This window comes from Chrysemys picta, chromosome 13 (assembly GCF_011386835.1).
Source record: "Chrysemys picta bellii isolate R12L10 chromosome 13, ASM1138683v2, whole genome shotgun sequence".
Taxonomy (NCBI): domain Eukaryota; kingdom Metazoa; phylum Chordata; order Testudines; family Emydidae; genus Chrysemys; species Chrysemys picta.
In genome coordinates this window covers 30,822,192-30,839,805 of record NC_088803.1, presented here as the reverse complement: position 1 = coordinate 30,839,805, position 17,614 = coordinate 30,822,192, and the positions used below count along the sequence as shown (strand labels likewise).

Genomic DNA, 17,614 nt, shown 5'->3' with positions numbered 1-17,614 from the left:
TAATATGACTTACTAGCTAAGGAGGAGCAGGCACCAGCACCATGTGACCAGGCAGCTCTTCACAGCTCACAGTTTGAGAGCCACTAGCCCAGTGCAAGCCTTTTGCTTTGTTTTGTACCCACGTCCAAGCCCATGACACAGGCCAGTCTCCAGCTCCCTTATCCAGATAGGTAGACCAACTGGACTTGATCCGATAGGCTTAAGAGCTGTAATTTTTATTGAAGGAGGGAGGAAACAAATTGAACTCTTGATTCCTTCTCAATATTTAGGGAGCAAGAAGCTTTCATCTAAGCACACAATCTCAGACTGACTATGGGTAAAAAAAAAAGGCAAGATATTGGGTAGGCTTGGTCCTTACACCTGGGGCATAATATTTGTTGATAAAACTACTTAAGTGGGTATTCACCCACGAAAGCTCATGCTCCAATACGTCTGTTAGTCTATAAGGTGCCACAGGACTCTTCGCTTCTTTTACAGATCCAGACTAACACAGCTACCCCTCTGATACTTGACACTTAGTGTGTGTTATAGTATAGCTTGGTTTGCCTGTATACTATTGTCTTCATCACAGTAACACACCCAGAGGCCAGAAACAAGAGCAGGGCCTCATTGGGCTGGGTGCTGCTCCTACCATCTGATCAGCAACTGTCCTTGCCCCAAGGACTTTATAATCAAACTGGCACCTTTCACCAGCCCCAAACTGACCTGATCACTTGAGAGTCAAAAAAACTTTTTTTCCATGCCAGACATGGCTGCTCCTCTCCCCACCCTCACATTTTGCAAGCAGGCCATTTTAAAGCAGCACTTTAACCCAGATCCCAGGCTGCCCCCCACTCTCTGATCGTATCCCCTTCCTAGCAGTCGTGGGGAGAATAATTCTGAGCATTACAGATTCCCCTGCGTGCCCAGCAAGATCCCCCATAAAGGGGAAGGGAAATGGAGGGAGTGGATTCTCTCCCCTGAAATACCAGGGAGAGGGGGAATGGGGAAGGGGGTGCAATGCAACAAACCCAGCTTACCCCCCAGGGCGGGCACGAAGCTCGCCCCATTGCATGAAACTCACCCGCGGGTCCTGCGAGCCATCCTGCCCCTTTGTGCATTAAAAACATCAATCGCGAGAAAATCAAAGCGGCTCGCCAGGGGGATGCCGCATCCCTTGGCCCCGGAGCCGGCTTCTGCCGGGGGTGCAGCCCCGACGCCCCCCGGTTAGCGCGCGCGGCGGGCTGGACGCGGGGGGAAGCTCGCGCCTGCCCGGCGTACAGCTCAGGAGGCAACTTTCCTATCTCGCGCCAACTCCACCCCGGGGTCCAGCCGAGCCTGCGCGAGAGCGACGAGAAGCGCAAAAATAAAAGGAGGGAGAGGGAGGAACAAAAAAAAACGGGGGGGAGTGAAAGAGGCGCGCGCGGGCCGCTTGCAAAAACTCCTTTCCTTTCTCCTCCTCTCCCGCCCCCGACTCTTATTAAAGCGAGAAATAATGGATGTGAAATACAGGCATGCAAAGGACGGGTGCAAAATAAATACAGGCATGCATGTCCAGCTAGGCGTGCAAAAAGAAATGCAATGCATGCATCAATGCCTCCGAACGGCAGGCACCCTGCATATGGGGGCATCGGGTCTGCAAACCCAACTTCTGTTTGTTCCTTAAAACTGGGTGCGGTCGTGGGGGTCACGGTTTCCCTGTCAGACTTGGCAGACCTGAATGTACTTTGCATGGTAAGGCACCAATCCTGAAACCTGACCTACAGAGACAGATCTCTGCTCCCAGGCAGAAGCCCCATTGATTTCGGGGGCTTTTATGGGTCTCCTCTCTCCCTTCCTGTTATGGCCAGGCTCATCATGCCTCCATGACACAGCCTTTACATTCAGTCAGACCACTAAGACTAAATTCACGCAGGGTGCCAATCCCATTGAAGTGGACAAGCCACTGGGCTACAAGTCAGGAGACCTGGGCTCTGTTCCTGGCTATGTCATTGACTCACTCCGTGACCTTGGCCAAGTCACTTAACACTCTGTGCCTCAGTTTCCCCATCCGTAAAACAGGGATAATGATGCCTACTCACTTTTGTTAAGGGCTTTGAGATCTACATGTGAGAAGTGCTACATATGTGCTAAATTACGGTTATTCCAGGGCTGAATATGGCCCTTCGAGTAAAAAAGAAGCAGCTTTCTATGCCAGGCAACAGAAGATTTTCTCCATTTGTTTAGAGGGACGTTGTAAGGATTAATGTTTGCCCCGTGTTTGAAGATTAGAAGTCATATAGAAGAGCTATTATTTCTATTATTACTGTTACCAACATATGTTATTTGGGGTAGAGGTGGATTTACAGAGGGAAGACCACTAAAGGGAAGTCATTTTATCTTCAGAGGCCCATGCCTGCAGAGATGCATTTGCACAGATGTTTACCTGCATTTTGCTGGGAAGCACTGAAGAAAGAAGGCTAGAGAATTGCACTCTTCTACATACAACGTCCTACGTGTACCCTGAACAACTATTTAATCAGAGCAGTCACATCTGTAGCCACTCAAACAATACAATAACAAAGACAGTACTGGTGTAAATGTCTGTACAGACAAGTTCACAGACAAAGGCTTTGATTCAGCAAAAGACTTAAGCATGTGCTTAAAGTTAAACATGTGTTTAAGCGCTTGGCTGAATCGTGCCTAAGTGATCAAACAATGGAAGCTCCACATTCCAGATTTGCAGCATGATGGGCGAATAAGGTTTAAAAGGAGAACCATCACACAGCCATATATAAAAGCAGACCATCATACCCCATCCTTCTCTGTCATCTCTTAACACCTATTCACAATCTCTGAAAGCAGTCCCCACCGCCTCCAACCAACCTGCCTGAAAGAGAGAAGCTCATAGGACATGTTAAAGACCCCCATGGCACAGTCAAAACACAAGGTGGAAGAGTCAGAAAGAGAAGCGCCTTAAATCCATGCAAGCAGACTAAAAAACACCCATACGTGTAAAAGGGAGAGGTACCTTGAGTGCTCAGGTATGCAGGACACTGGTTTGTTTAATGGGTACCCAGGATAAAATAATTGAGGAGAGGATTCACATTCATCACTGATGTAATTGCAGCAGCTCCCAAACTCTTGTCCATGGACCACTTTCTGGTGACCTTTGGAGAGCTGGCGGGTCATATGCTGCTGCCTCCTCCTCTTTGTTTCCAAGCCGCTACATCACACTGAAGACAGCTAAAAACACATCAAAATACTTTCCCCATGTTGCTTTTACATGTAAACAGCTGCCGGAGTTCTATGGGGATGCTACAGGATTGCGAACGGAAGGGAGCTGGTCTGCACCTTTCCAAAGGTGAGAAGAGGTGTTCACAAGACAATCTCTCCATTGAGATGTGGGCTCCCCAAGGAAAACGTTTGAGTGGCCTGGTGCTGTAGGTTTATCTCCTTTGGGAGCACATACTTACACAGAACTAACCATTGCCAGCAGATGGCACTGTTGCTCCTCACAAAAAGAGTTGCATGGGCACAGTTATCTGGTCCAGAGCTACTCCAGCAGCTGTGTGTGTGTTGGGGTTATTTCTATTTTTTGTGCATAGCACTCAGGAGTTCGCTACCAACCAGCTCTCACAATCGGTTCTTATTTCTGATGCTTGATTTCTGTGAATTAGTGTCTCCCCAAGAAGTCTATAACAGCACTAAGTGGACAGGCTAAATATAAACCCTGCAAAAATATTGCGTTATTGATGCAATTCTGATATAGGATTCCCTCTGCTTACAGGCTCTGGTCCTGCAGAAACTTATGTTTAACTTTAAGCACCCCAATGAGTTCAATGGGACTATTAACTGACATGCATAAAGCTAAGCATGTGTGCAGGTCTCTGCAGGACTGATGGGCAACCTCCACCCAAAGCAGCTTCAGGTTGGTTGTTGACAGTATCATCACCATCAAGCTGAAAATCTGCCTCCTCCCAAATTAGCTTAATAGGAAACGACAAGGGCCTGCTAGCTAATTACCAGTGCTATAAAAGCAGCATCATTGCACAGCAGTATAGGAGTAGGGGTTGGTGAGAATTTCAGTAGAAACAAGAGGTGAGTAGTTCCTGGAAGGGACTCTTCTTCCCTCCTGTTATTTTTCAAATATTAGTGGTTTGGTTTATGCATGCACCTGCTGCCTCCCTACCCCATCTTCTGTGTCTTGTGCCCTTTTCCTGCTGCTGCTTAAAAGCACTTCTCTTTTCTCTCCCACCCACTGACTGTGTAAGGCCCACCTATATGTGGGTGTGAGGTAGAAGAAATATGGAAACAAACTAGTGTTGTCAAAAATAAGGCTAATGATGATGATACTGCAGTTGGGTGTATCACTCTACTGACTAGAGTGAGCTTCTCTGTAAGCACAGCCTGTGGACTGGGTACACAGAGAATATATAATATGTTGATTAGTGAGATTTATCTGGCCCCAATCACTTGCAAGATGAGGGCTTAAAAATAAAGAAAGCTTGTTCTATAAGCTGTCAGCGTCCAAAATTCAGAGACTTTAGTGTCCTCTTTGAACAGGAATAATAGCTGGCTAGTGTGTAATTTTTAATGCGCTCCTGATTTCATGGCTGGTGAGAAAGAACTGTATTAGGACATTTATTCTTCTTCCTTGCCCTGTCACAATCTGTTTCAACAGCAGTCTCGGGTGTGCATGTACACCACATCTTGGTTTAATATTCTTAGTGGACTTATCACTAGGACTAAAGCCCAACCCTGGACTATCTGAATCAGGGCTTTGTCTGTGCTAAAGATCCAACATAGAATTTCAGATTGTAAAGCGAGACGGGACCATCATGATCATCCAGTCTGATCTGCCACATAACACAGGCCAGAGAACCCAGCCAGAAACTTCTGCATCAAGCCCATAATGCCTGTTTGTGCTCGACCACTCCAGAGGCCAGGATAGTGCATAGCTTCTGGGGAACAGCAATGAGATCTTCCTTGAGTGACTTCTCCCAAATCCCCACTGAGCAGCAGTTCAGGTGACTGCCCTTTCCCATGTATTCTGCCCCTCTATCCCACTGGAGGACTTCAGCTTTGTCATCTAAGCTGATATGTTGAATACTGAGCTGCCCTTAAAGGGGCACTGTCCATTGAATGTGGGGTGTGTTTGTTTTGAAGCTTGAGTATGTTAAAAAAAAAAAAAAAAATCCAGTTCCTGCTCCAGCCTTTGGTACAGTGTGACTTGAGGCTTTAATCTTAACCTCTTTAGAAGGGATTTTTCTGCTCCCTTATCCAAAGGCCTCTTTGGTAACAGATGTGCATGACAGCGCATTGCTTTGTCTAGTCAATGCCAGGGGAATAGAAAGCTTCTTTCTAGCTGAAGAAAGCTGATCATCTTAGGTGTTGTGTGTAAACTATTGTTAGTACAAAGCTTCCAGACAAATGTTATCTTAAAGTTGGCTTGGTCCCTCAAGGGACACACTGTCCCTAAAATACACATGGCCAGATGAAAAGCCCTAGCTAGCACATGGGAATTCCTGGTCTGGTCTCTCTAGTCTAGAGTGGTGGGAGAAGAGCTACAAATGTTTGTTGAAGGGTAACCATGTAGCAAGCAGCCCCAGTGGTGTGTGAGAGCCTACTACAGTAGGAAGCACAGGGAACTGCTAAATGGTCTTTAACATCAAACCCCAAATGACAGAAAGTGGGCTCTCCTCTGTAGGTGGTCTGAGGAGTCCCCTCTCTTTTGTCTCACTTTGCTTAGAAGAATGGAGGGACATGAGGACTGGAGCCATTCAAAGCCAACCCTTAAAGAGGAACCAAAGCAGTATGAGTTTGTGGGGTAAAAAGCATGTTAGATGAGCTTTGCTAGCTACAGCTGATGCTCCTGAACCTAATGCTAGAAATGACCAGCCGGCAGGACAGTGGTACCACTTGTTTACATTCTTCACACCTTCCAAGCTTCCAACCTGTTAACAACCTCTACCTCTCTATCTAGTACCATCCATGTAAATCTTAATTAATTCTACAAACACTAATTAGTCGAGCCTAATGACACCCCTGGGAAACAAGTCTTGCTCCCATATTGCAGATGAGGCTTAACGCTCTTGTTCAGTTCAATGTGGGAGTTTTTGTCCAAGCCAAGACTATCCCTTTGTTCTCCTGGCTTCTAGTCATCTACTCAGATGACCTCTGTCTGCCAGTGCTGCAAGGATTGGCAATGGGCGCTGTTTCAAAACCAACTGAAAGCTTTAAATGCTGGTTGGAAATATAAATGAGGAAGGTGGGTTTATAGAAGGGGCAGGCAAACTTTTTGGCCTGAGGGCCACATTAGGTTTCTGAAATTGTATGGAGGGCCGGTTAGGGGAGGCTGTGCCTCCCCAAACAGCCAGGTGTGGCCTGGCCCCTGCCCCTTATCCGACTCCCCTAACTGGCCCCCTGGGACTCCTGCCCCATTCAGCCTCCCTGTTCCCATCCATCCCCCACCCCCCTGCTCCCTGTCCTGACCGCCCCCAGACCCCTCCGACTGCCCTCCCACTGCCCCATCCATCCCCCCTCTTCCTGACTGCCCCATCCAACCACCCCTTCTCCCTGTCCCCTGACCACCCTATCCAACCCCCTCTCATGCCTGACTGCCCCCCAGAACCCCTGCTCCCATTCAACCCCCCCTTTTCCCTGCCCTCTGACTGCCCTGACCCCTATCCACATCCCTTCCCCCTGACCCACCACCCCTGCCTTCTATCCAACCCCCCTGCGCCCTTACTGCATTGCCTGGACCACCAGTGGCTGGTGGTGCTACAGCCGTGCCACCCAGAGCACCAGGACAGGCAGCCCGGCTGGAGCCAGCCATGCCACCATGCAGCACAGAGCACCAGGTCAGGCTGCGGCTCTGCAGCTCTGCTGCTGCCTCTAGAGCATTGCACCAGGGGCGCAGTGAGTGAGGCTGTGGGGGAGCAGTCACAGCAGGGGAGGGGCTGGTGGCCTAGGGGCTGGGCAGGAGGGTCCTGGGGGCCGGATGTGGCCTGTGGGCCATAGTTTACCCACCTCTGGTTTATAGTAACCTAGTTAATGTCAAATGCCTGCCTCATCCTTGAGCTTGCATGTTTAAAGATGGAAAAGCTACTCTAAGGCCTGGTCTATGCTACTGTTCTACTGGTGTCAGGGGTGTGTGGGTTTCTAAGCAGTACAGTTATACTGGTATAACCAGTATGGCTGCAGCTGTATTGGTATAAAGGTGCCTTCTATCAGAGCTTATTTTGTTTCCTGAATCAGAAACAGGCCTACTAGTGTAAAGTCTCTGGTATAACTACATCCATATTGTGGGGTGGCTGCTTTAACAATACAGGGGGATAGTTAAAGTAGTCAGACGCTCTCTACTCTAGACAAGCCCAGAGTTAGGACTCTGGTGAAGGATAAGTTGTTTTCCCTCTGTCAAGGCTTCCTTTACTCACAAAGTGTCTCTGCTGCATCCAACAGAACAAGACTGAGTGACACAGTTTGGAGATCCTGTGATGTCTTCCGCCCAGAGGAGCAGTACCAACCTTGTGACGTTAAAGGAGATCTTGGAACATGGGTTTGTGGCAGGTGCTTCCAGCTGCATCAACTTTTCTCCAGGCATCAGCTACTACTTGGAGACTGACAGTACCTCTAAACCAGATGCCTGGGATGGCATCCTTGACTTGGAGAACACAACAAAAGGCAGTTCTCAGCTTGTCCTCAAGTGGCCAGAGTCTCTGAGCAGTTGTGTGAAGGGTGACCTGAATTGTGTGACCCAGGGCCTTTGTGATGGTCTTGCTTCCTTCTGCAAGACCCCCAGTGTTCCAGTTGCCTTTGACTTGTCTAGTGTGGCTTCTGAATCCAACAGCAGAGCCAACTCCATAATAGATGTATTTTGTGCTGCCAAGTCCTCCACACCATGCAAGGAAGAAAAGCACCCCAAATCAATGGAGAACTTGCTCTCTAAAAGCTCTGAGATAACTGACTTCTCCAGTCTCAGGAAGCCACCTCCACCCATCTGGGAGATCTCTGAGATTCAAGCCCCTCCAGACAACACTCTTTCTCTGGATGTAAGTGTAGAAGAGCTGAGGTCACTGGGCTCTCTGAAACCAGATACCCCATCTCTGGAGAAATCTGTCTTTGCTATTGCTTTGGCTTGGCCTGGTGCAGCTACCAAGAGACCTTATGCTCCTCCCTTCAGGTCTCTCAGTTATGATACCCAGGGGAGTGAGCCAGAGCCCTTAACTATTGCTCACTGCATGAAGCCATTTGACTTTGCAATCCCCTCTCTGATGACAGATGGGGTGACAAGCCAAATGGGCCACAAAAATCAAAACTGCTCAAATGAGAAAGGAAAGGAGTGAGCTTAGCTCAGTGGTCGATGGCCAAAGCCATCAGGCTAAGCACTAAGCTCTCTGACAACATTACTTGGGACTCTCTCTGGTAGTGCATGTGCTCTGCATCGTGCAAATGTAAGTGATGCATGGGTCAGGGTGTCTGCTGCACAAGAGGTTGGTGTATAAAGCCTGACTACAGTCGGGTGTTTATCTGTGTCCAGGAAACTAGCTCACCTGATGGCAAATCTCTGAAGACTCTTTAACAAATAGTTTTCAGCTGCAAATGGTGGGAACCATCCTGGGTGAGGCTCTGTTGCTGCAAGCACAATGCCCTCTCCTCTCCACCTGGGGAAGGGCTTTTTACCCTCTTTCTCCCTTCTCTTTTCTTCCCCCCCTGCCCCCTTAAAAAAATCTAGGGTGGAAACTTGGTGGGGCACTACTGGGTGGAGGAAGCTGTTCTGAATTCCTAGATAACCTTGGTGGGTCTTTTAAATTGATTGGATGTTGACTCTTGTTCAACAGCACTGAACTTAATTTGTGACCTTCATAGTGACCAGACTGCTTTGTAAAACTCTCCTGTTTTAATTGTTTGTAGTGTGCAAATAAAGAGAAGAACTCCATCTTGTGCATAGCTATTACTACTGGTCAGCTGGCATGCCTCAAGGTAGTGAGACCCTCTGTTCCTTTTGCTGAGGGAACACAATGCTATTGCTCTCCTTCAGCTCAGGTGTAGGTGCATGTTCCCGTTGGTAATTTATGGGGGAAAGCAGCCAACTGTTAAACAAATAGAGTCATTTGCAGGTTAAGTGTGCCTATCATGCAAGAAGCTTCAAAAATAAAGCACATGAACTAGAATATGTGACAATACAAGATCCTAACTTAATTGACCGGGGGGGGGGGGGAATTGTGGAAAGACCAGTCAACTAGTTACTCTAACAGCTACACAAAACTACACAGGAAGGCTGGATTAGGTCAGAGTTCAGGGAGTAGCACTATACCTACATTCATAGCAGAGTGGAGCATACAGCGCACACACAGAAAGGATACATAGACTTGTGAGTTTCTGCATGGGAGCCCAAGTAGGAATCTAAATCTAAAACCAGTAATTATCGGTAACTAATTGTAGATTAAATCTCCCAACAAGACACTACTTAGAAGTAATTGTTTTAGAGGAAGAGAACAGCTCATTTGAAACATGAGCCTGTTTTCAACCTAGCCTAAACTAATTGGCTGAGTCACTAGGGGGGGGGTGGCTCCATGAAGGGATTTAGGCCTTGTGACTCTCGCTGTTGTAACACTTCGCTTTTTAGATGCTTAGAAAATCACAGGAACAATACTGATCCATAAAGCCAAGTTGGCCCCTAGCCTCCCTATACAATGAATGTAGAGAGAGGGGCACCTAAGAATGAGCCCCACAAGCCACTGTACAAGGGGTGGAGCTGCCTGAACTAGCCAGGGGGAGAGTGACATGAGGCATAAGTGCTGGAACTAGGGGTGCTGCAGCACCCCCTGGCTTGAAGTAGTTTCCATTATATACAGGGTTTACAGTTTGGTTATATAGCTCTTAGCGTGCGCATACACACACCCCATACAAATGGTTCCACCACCTGTGATGAGAGGGCTATATACTAAGCCCTTCTTTCTCTCAGAAATGCATAGATACCAATCTCTCTGATTCCAATCTACAGCTGGGAAGCAGCTGCCTGGCATGAGGGGGTTTAGACACCTAGGGCATTTCTGGTGGAAATAAGTTAGTCATATGCCTTGCTCCACCCAATAGCTGGAGGAGGAAGTGATGCCACCTTGATGCCTAGTTTGGTAGGTAGAGCACTGGGGGGGAGATAGAGGAGACTTGAGTTCAATTCCCCTCTCTCTGCCAGGGGGGAGAAAGAATTTGAATTGGGAAGGGGTGGAGGGGGGTCCTCAGGAGGATGCTCTAACTACTGAGCTATGGGTTAGTCTGATGCAGGATTCCCTTAATCTTTCCTATTGTTCCACTGTGGATTTAAAAGAAAAAAGTGACTGGAGCAGGGGCATTGGACCTTGGCTCTCCTGCCTCCCATGCGGGTGCCTGAACCACTGGGCTATAGTCATTCTCTCTGGCCCAAGGACAGTTCCACTGTGGATGAATATTTAAATACACACACCCCCTAATGGTTGAGAGAGACAATGAATGCTCTGAGTTAAAAGCCATAATGGGAATAACCACCTCCTCCAAATAAAGGTTGGTTGGTTCTGAATAGGATGTGATCCTGTAGGCATGCTCACCGACTGCCTACAGGCTTGGGTCCTGCATGTAACTTAGGTGACCAAATGCCTGTCTTCCCCAGTTTGTGCAGTGTTCTAGGGCTTTGATGGGAAGAAGGCATCTGGCTGCCTAGAAACAGTGGTTCTCAACCAGGGGTACATGTACCCCCTTGGAAGACCTCTGCATACCCCCAGGGGTACATCAGCTCATCGAGATATTTGCCTAGTTTTACAACAAGCTACATAAAAAGCACTAGTGAAGTTAGTACAAACTAAAATTTCATACAATGCCTTCCTTATACTGCTCTATATACTCTGCACTGAAACAATTATATTCCAATTAATTAATTTTATTATGGTAAAAATGAAAGTATGCAATTTTAGTAACAGTGTGCTGTGACACTTTTGTAGTTTTATGTCTGATTTTTTTTGTAAGCAAGTAGTTTTGTGAGATTAAACTTGGAGGTATGCAAGACCAATCAGATTCCTGAAAGGGGTACAGTAATCTGGTCTAAAGGAAGACAGTAGTGCATGTGCTTAGAGGCAGAAATATAGAGGTTTAGTTAATTCATACCCTGAAAATTTAGGTGCTTAGTGAGTTTAGGTGCCTACTGTGGTCAGCAGCAATTCTGTGCCATCAAAACTGCATTAGGTATCAAAAAGAAGAACAGGAGTACTTGTGGCACCTTAGAGACTAACAAATTTATTAGAGCATAAGCTTTCGTGGACTTATGCTCTAATAAATTTGTTAGTCTCTAAGGTGCCACAAGTACTCCTGTTCTTTTTGCGGATACAGACTAACACGGCTGCTACTCTGAAACCTGTCATTAGGTATCAAAGTACCTTTGTGGACTTGGGCCTAAGTGTCAAATTAAGCTCCACATCCTTTAAACCACTATTTAAACTACCACTGACCCAAAAACTTTGATAAGGGAAATTTAATAAAATTTAATAAGTCCCTGAAACTACAGTGAACAGAAGCGTGCTGCAGTAAGGGACAGATCACACTTATACAACAGATGGGATGGAAGGGCAGGTTAATACCTGAAATTACTTTAACCCAGTTTAACAGATTGCAAAGTGATTGCCCCTCTAAAATGGGAAATACTTATTTCTTTATTCATTTCATCTTTAAATTCATGTATGATATTTCAGAATCTACAGCGCTTTGTCCATCACTTCAAGGTAGCAACTAGGTAATGTCATTAACACTACACCCCGCTTTGGGAGAGGAGATAAAGCACCCTCTGGCCATCGAAATGACAGTTCTAGATGGGCAATCTGTAGGCACCTGAACTGGAAGCTGGGCTACCCTGAGCAAGGCTAGCAGGTGGAATAACTTCACATCTCTGCAAAATGTAGTGAATTGTGAGTTCTTTTGTGCAACAGTTTTGCACCCTAGATATTTGAAACCAGAGCCGGTAGGGTTCCACATTCCATTTAGTGGGGTTGTACTTCCATACTGGGGGAAGAATCCCCCCCCCCCCCTTTGTCTATATCACTAAGTGAACTATTACCCCCAAAGCTGTAACTTTGGCAGGTGAAACCAGCCGGGTTGATTTGAAGGCAGAATTTAAGGTCTCTCTCTGTCTTAAGAGACATTTAAAAGTCTTATTCTGGACTCTTGGCATCTCTCCCCTACTTGGTCCCTGCTCACCTGCCATGAGTACAGCCCGTCGGGGCGCTGTGCCCAGTTAAGTAACTGTCCTAACAGCAGCTGACTACATCAAGACTGATCCATCCTTAAGGCGGGTCTAAAGCATCATGGGAGATGCAAGACGTTTACACAAAGAAGCAAGATGGCTGATCTCACGAAAGAGGATTACCCCGGAGTCAGGCTTAGCGGGGGCTGCCTAGTTTGTGAACTGAAAGAGCCAAGACGTGCCGGGGGAAGGGACGCTACTGCACCACCCGAGCAGGGCCTGGCTGACTCCAGGTACAGGACACGTAGGAGGGGCTGAATAGCGGGGGGCGGGGGGAGATGGAAATAGACGAGGAGGAAACTCTGAAGTTGTCTTGTGCCTGCTGGGAGATAGCGGCCCCTTTGTGCGGGAGCAAGGGGAACCGGCTCAGGGGTGGGACGTGTGTGTGCACGAGCATCCCGCTGTATCTCTGCGGGGGGTGGGAGGAGACGGAGAAATAATGTTGATACTAATTGAATTCACCCACTCGGAGGAGTCCGTCCCCATCGTCCCTCCTGGCTTCATCCTCTCTGGGGTTAGGGGGGCTGCACGTTTCACGCACGAGAGCGGGGCCGGCACAACACGTGCACAAGCCCGAAACCTCCTCTGGAGACCCTGGTGGCGGCTGGGGCTTGTGTGTGTGGGAGACTCTCTCCGCTCTGGCACTAGCGGAACAACACTCGCCCTCCCCGGGCAGCTGGACGGGGGGAGATGAGCGTATGCAGCCGGGGGACAAAAGAAAAATGCAGTTACCTCAGCAGTGTCCCTGGGAAAGTGTGAGTGGCGGAGCGCCGCAGGAGAGCAGCCATGACCTGTTCAGCATCCTGCAGGCTGAAGTGCTGCGAGCCCAGGTGCCTGCGTTATCTCCGCCCAGAGCAAAGCCCGGCCAGGAGACGGGATGGACATGGCATCCCGAGAAAACGGGCCAGGGCACAGAGGCGGCTTAGAAGGCGCCCCCCACCCGCAAATGCCTACACGTGGGCAAGGAGAATCAGCCCGGCTGCGGGGCGGGCCGCTGCGGATCCCTCTTCAGGCAGGAAGAAAAACAGTCTGAGCTCTATGGGAGCCTGGCAAGGACAAAAGAGCAGCTCTGCTCTTTGAAGGAGGCTGCGTTGACGACGGCTTGTTTCCCTTGTTGCAAATCACAGTATTGGCGAGGGTCCCCACTGCGACGGGCAACCCACACGCCCGTTGAAGATAAGACGAGAAGTAACAGGCTTAATCTGCAGTACGGGACATGTGTTAGCTATTGGGGAAAGAGGTCTTGCTGTAAGGGAAGTTAAGCGCTGGATTAGGCTGCTAAGGGTAGCTGTGGAATCCTGGCAATTCTATGTAATAACACAGATAGTCCCTGAAGAATTTACAATCTACATAAAGAAGCCAGGTTGGAGAAGTGGAATATCATTATCCCCATTTTACAGATGGGGAAGTGGCTAGCTCAAGGGCATGCAACCCCCAGAAAAGGTTTCAGGTCCCACTTCAAATCTCTGTTTTACAGATTGGGCAAGTCACTTCTCTTAAGTTTCCCTAACTTACACAGCCAGGAATAGATCTTGGATCCCATGACTCAGAGTCCTGTCCTTTAATACTTATAACAGTGGTTCTCAGCTCAAACTATGGGTCAGGACCCCAAAGTGGGTCATGACCCTATTTTAATGGGGCCCTAGGGCTGAAGGGCTCAGGCTACAGGCCCCCTACCTGCAACTGAAGTCTTTGAGCTTCAGCTTTGCCCCCCTCCATCCAGGGTGGTGGAGCTTGGGCTTTGGCTGCCCGGGCTCAGGCTTCGGTCTCCGCTCCTGGGGTCACGTAGTAATTTTTTTTGTCAGAAGGGGGTCACGGTGCAATGAAGTTTAAGAACCCCTGGCTTAGAAGTCAGAGCATCTTTTAAGTGTTTATAAAGCAGCTGAAGCCTTTTCTCATGTAGGATTAACCTTAGGGCAGTTTTTAGTCACCTTCTCTTGTGAAGTAGGATTTTGCAATGTAGGAAGGTGCTGGGGCATACAGAGTTGAGGTAGCTTGGTGTATTATTTCTGTAATCACTTCATATGGCCCTTGTGGAAGGAAGTAGGTTTCTTAGGAACTTCTCACATGATCTTTGTTTTCAGGGGCACCTCTCATCCTACTTCTAAAGTTCCCTTCATTCCATACCGGTCTAGTATCCTCTCACTTTCATTGTAAATAATTTTCATCAACTGACAGACACAAGAAACAGAGTACAAATAGTCACTTACACTGACAGAGGGAAACCTACAGCATTTTAAGTTTTATGCAAGAATAATTTTGGTGTCCCTTATTATGGATGAATTCAGCATTCTCTGCAGCCTATATTTGGGCCTTGACAGATGAAGAGGTATGAGGAAAGGGTGGAGGTTTGGCAAACTGGCATGGGGAGGAGGTTCCACAGAGCAGCACTGATTCTTGCTTGTGAATGGCTTTAGGGATAATACATTTTACGGTAGTTTATTCATGACCATGGAGTTCTTTAGCAGGTGTGAGCTTGAACAGTATCTTTGTTCTCTGCCACCACTCCCTGGATGACTCCAAGTATAAGATCTCTTTAAATAGTCATTTAATCTGCAGTAGGTCTTACCCATGTCAAACCTCCAAGTTACTACACTCACTTTAGTCAGAATCATGGCTGGGGTATACCGAGCCCGACTGAAAAGAGAGAATGCTCCAGCAGTTAAACTGATCAGAGGCTAACAGCTGAAAAAAGCATACCTTTTTCTAACTGAACAGTCAACCTCCTGCTTTGGTCCCTAAGGAGAGAGGTGGGAACATATGAAGAAGAAAATACACTCCTTCAGGCTAATGTAAGGGGCTGTGATGCAGTAGGCCCCACAAGAGTAGAAATGAGAAGTCTGTTTCTGAAAACAGCACTCATTTTAATTTCCTTGTGGGTGTGATGCAGGTTATTCTGCAATGCTCCTTTACAAGCAAAGCATCAGGCTGGGGTGCAGTAACTGACTCACTACAGCAAGGAGGCATTTTCTTATTCTGTGGCTATGTTTACACAGGCATATATCACATCCATAACACATGACTATGAGGGCCTGAGTGTACACAGGGCTCAGGTACTTCAGGAGGGTTAGAAGACAAGGTAGAAAAACATCTACATCCTGTCTACATAGTAATCTCTGCTTGTGCGGAATTATAGGCTGATTTTTGCAAGTATAATAGACAAAGCCTGTTACACTGAAGCCTGTCTGTGATTAGTATCTAACAAATAGGGAGTTGCATGTTGTACAGTTAGTGAAAATCAAAGTTAGAGTGGTTACAGCAGTTCTACTACTACAAATCCCTGCCCTCTGACTGGCTACTACTCTTAAACCACCATCCACATAGCAAAACAGCTATGATGGTTTCAACTTCTATTAGGTGAATGAAATGAGAAGGAAGAACTATATAATCATGAGATTTCAGTGTAAGTGGAGGGATTCCTGGTAGAGGTGGCCAGGAGCCAATGTCTCTCCATGGATGCTAGTTCTTTTTTTAAAAGGAGAGAAGTGCATTATTATCCCTATCTACATATCAGCCTAGGAAGCTTAATCTGCAGGTTATAACAATTTAGTGAAAATGCCTCAATTTAGGCCCATGAGCAATGCAAACAGGGACACCAGAAATACTGAAGGATAAACCCTAGCTCTTGGGTTAGTCACACACTGCTTTTTCTGCATTCTCAGAGCGCTCAGCTGACTATTATTTCTAAAACATATTATTGCAAAAACAAGCACAGGTGGCAAAACACCTTTTAAAAGCTTTCTAAAGGAAGCATTTGTTTACAGTCTGAAGTATAAACACAGAAGAACAGCACAGACTGGAGCTATCCATCACTCCCTAAATACCAGTAGGATTGGGCAAAAGTTTAGTTCAGCTGGAGCCTGTGATGGTTTGGTGAATGGTATTGATACAGTCTTGGAAAGCTTAAGGTGGTTGTATAAATCTTCAGCTGGATTGTACCAACCAGTGTTTTGGGTGAACGGAGTAACAAGTTTATAAAAACACAAAGCACAGCAGCCTTTTTTAAAAATGTGATTTCTGATCAAGCATGATAATCTTCCACCACCACCACAGAGTTGTTAGGGCAGACGGGGACACTATGGAATTTAAAAGTTCTACCCTTGTGTAAAGAGTAAAGGATGCTGGGAACCATATTCATAGCTGGCGTAAGTCTATGAAGTCAATGGAATTGCCACTTCTGCCAGCAGCATATAGTGCATATTTGCATAGTGTCAACAGCATGCTAGGTGTTTTAGGCAGGAAAGAATGCTAGCTTCTCTTCCTGACAAGCAGTGTAAGTTGTTTTAGCACCCATGTTGCGGGGAGGGAGCACAGGGCAGCAGCAGAAAGAATAGGATTTTCACTCATCTTCACTACACCACTAGAAGAGGACAAAGATGAAAAGGCCTTTCAGAAGAAGCAACTTTGAAGGTAGTGATAGGGCAGACCAGGACTACAAACAGGTGCCAGGGATCATGGACTGCATGGCAGACAGGAGGGGAGAAAGGAGGTGGTTACTTGTGTGGGTTTGGGCCTCAGATGCATAATACACAGTTACATAAATAAGAAAGGGGTGCTCTCGTACAGTGCCACTTACAGGTTTAAAAACTATTAAGAAAAATAGATGTCCTTGCCCCTCTTTACACAAGTAGCTGGTTATTAACATTGGGAAAATGCTAAACCTTTTCACCATTTATGCTCTTGGTTTTTTGTTTGCTTTACACTCACCTTGTACAATTAGAGATCAATCACTTCCACTTTAATTTCAGTTTTTATGCAGTAACTCAGAGCTTGTCTACACTTACCCGGGATCCCTGAGCAGCAATTGATGCATCTGCGGTCAATCTAGACCCACTAAATTGACCACAGATCACTCTCCTGTCAACTCGTGTACTCCACTGGATCGAGAACTGTGGGGGAGTCGACGGGAGAGCATCTCCTGTCGACATCGCGTAGTGAGGACCCTGTGGTAAGTAGATCTAAGCTACGTCGATTCACGTAACTCAAATTGCGTAGCTTAGATCAAATTTCCCCTGTAGCGTAGACAAGGCCTCACTGTTGCATTAAGCAGGTGATAAATAGCCCATGGATAGAATAAATCCGTGCAAGAAGTATGGTGTGGCTTTTTGGTTTTGAAAAACACCTTAAATTGTAGAAATTAACTGTGTGAAAATGTTCCTTTTAAATCCTATGTAGTCTTCCACATGGCTGCCCCTTCTAAATTTACATGGTGTCTTGCATTTTAAAAACACTGATCCAGAAAGAATCTTATCTTTGCCTAAGTATATTTCTTCCCCTCTGTTTGGAAGCTCATATTTTCCTCTGTAGTGACAAACCTACTTCTTATTTTCATTCTGGTTGACAGCCAAGAGGAGGCAGCCGCAGGGTGAGAGATTAGCATATGAA

The 17,614-nt window shown here is 46.9% G+C and overlaps 2 protein-coding genes and 1 long non-coding RNA gene across 9 annotated transcripts in view; 2 read left to right on the top strand and 1 right to left on the bottom strand.

Annotated features, from left to right (window-relative positions):
* The window catches only part of MYBL2 (MYB proto-oncogene like 2), a 40,568-nt gene extending 27,285 nt beyond the window's left edge, over positions 1-13,283 (bottom strand). For 2 of the 6 annotated variants that reach the window (XM_065565803.1, XM_024105077.3), the window contains exon 1: positions 1,064-1,219. In XM_065565803.1, coding sequence (XP_065421875.1) covers positions 1,064-1,083 — 20 coding nt within the window. In that variant the 5' untranslated portion in view covers positions 1,084-1,219. Of the gene's footprint in view, positions 1-1,063; positions 1,220-2,989; positions 3,205-12,961 lie in introns of those variants that run through there. The other 4 variants (XM_005295350.5, XM_065565801.1, XM_005295351.5 and 1 more) reach the window with 4 other exon arrangements.
* LOC135975323 (uncharacterized) lies at positions 3,921-8,452 on the top strand. 2 transcript variants are annotated; one of them, XM_065565809.1, is made up of 2 exons: positions 3,921-4,059; positions 7,423-8,452. In XM_065565809.1, exon 2 carries the CDS (start codon positions 7,458-7,460, stop codon positions 8,304-8,306), a length of 849 nt encoding a protein of 282 aa, XP_065421881.1. In that variant the 5' UTR covers positions 3,921-4,059; positions 7,423-7,457; the 3' UTR covers positions 8,307-8,452. The 2 variants fall into 2 exon arrangements, with proteins under 2 accessions (XP_065421881.1, XP_065421882.1); XM_065565810.1 differs by lacking the exon at positions 3,921-4,059 and adding an exon at positions 4,872-4,988.
* Positions 12,266-17,614, top strand: part of LOC135975324 (uncharacterized) — a 30,334-nt gene continuing 24,985 nt past the window's right edge. Inside the window, exon 1 of the long non-coding RNA XR_010592245.1 lies at positions 12,266-12,462. This is a non-coding gene — a long non-coding RNA (uncharacterized LOC135975324). The remainder of the gene's footprint in view (positions 12,463-17,614) is intronic.

What these genes read in the sequence shown, in the direction of transcription:
- LOC135975323 (XM_065565809.1), top strand. Translation starts at nt 7,458, where the DNA reads ATGTCTTCCGCCCAGAGGAGCAGTACCAACCTTGTGACGTTAAAGGAG.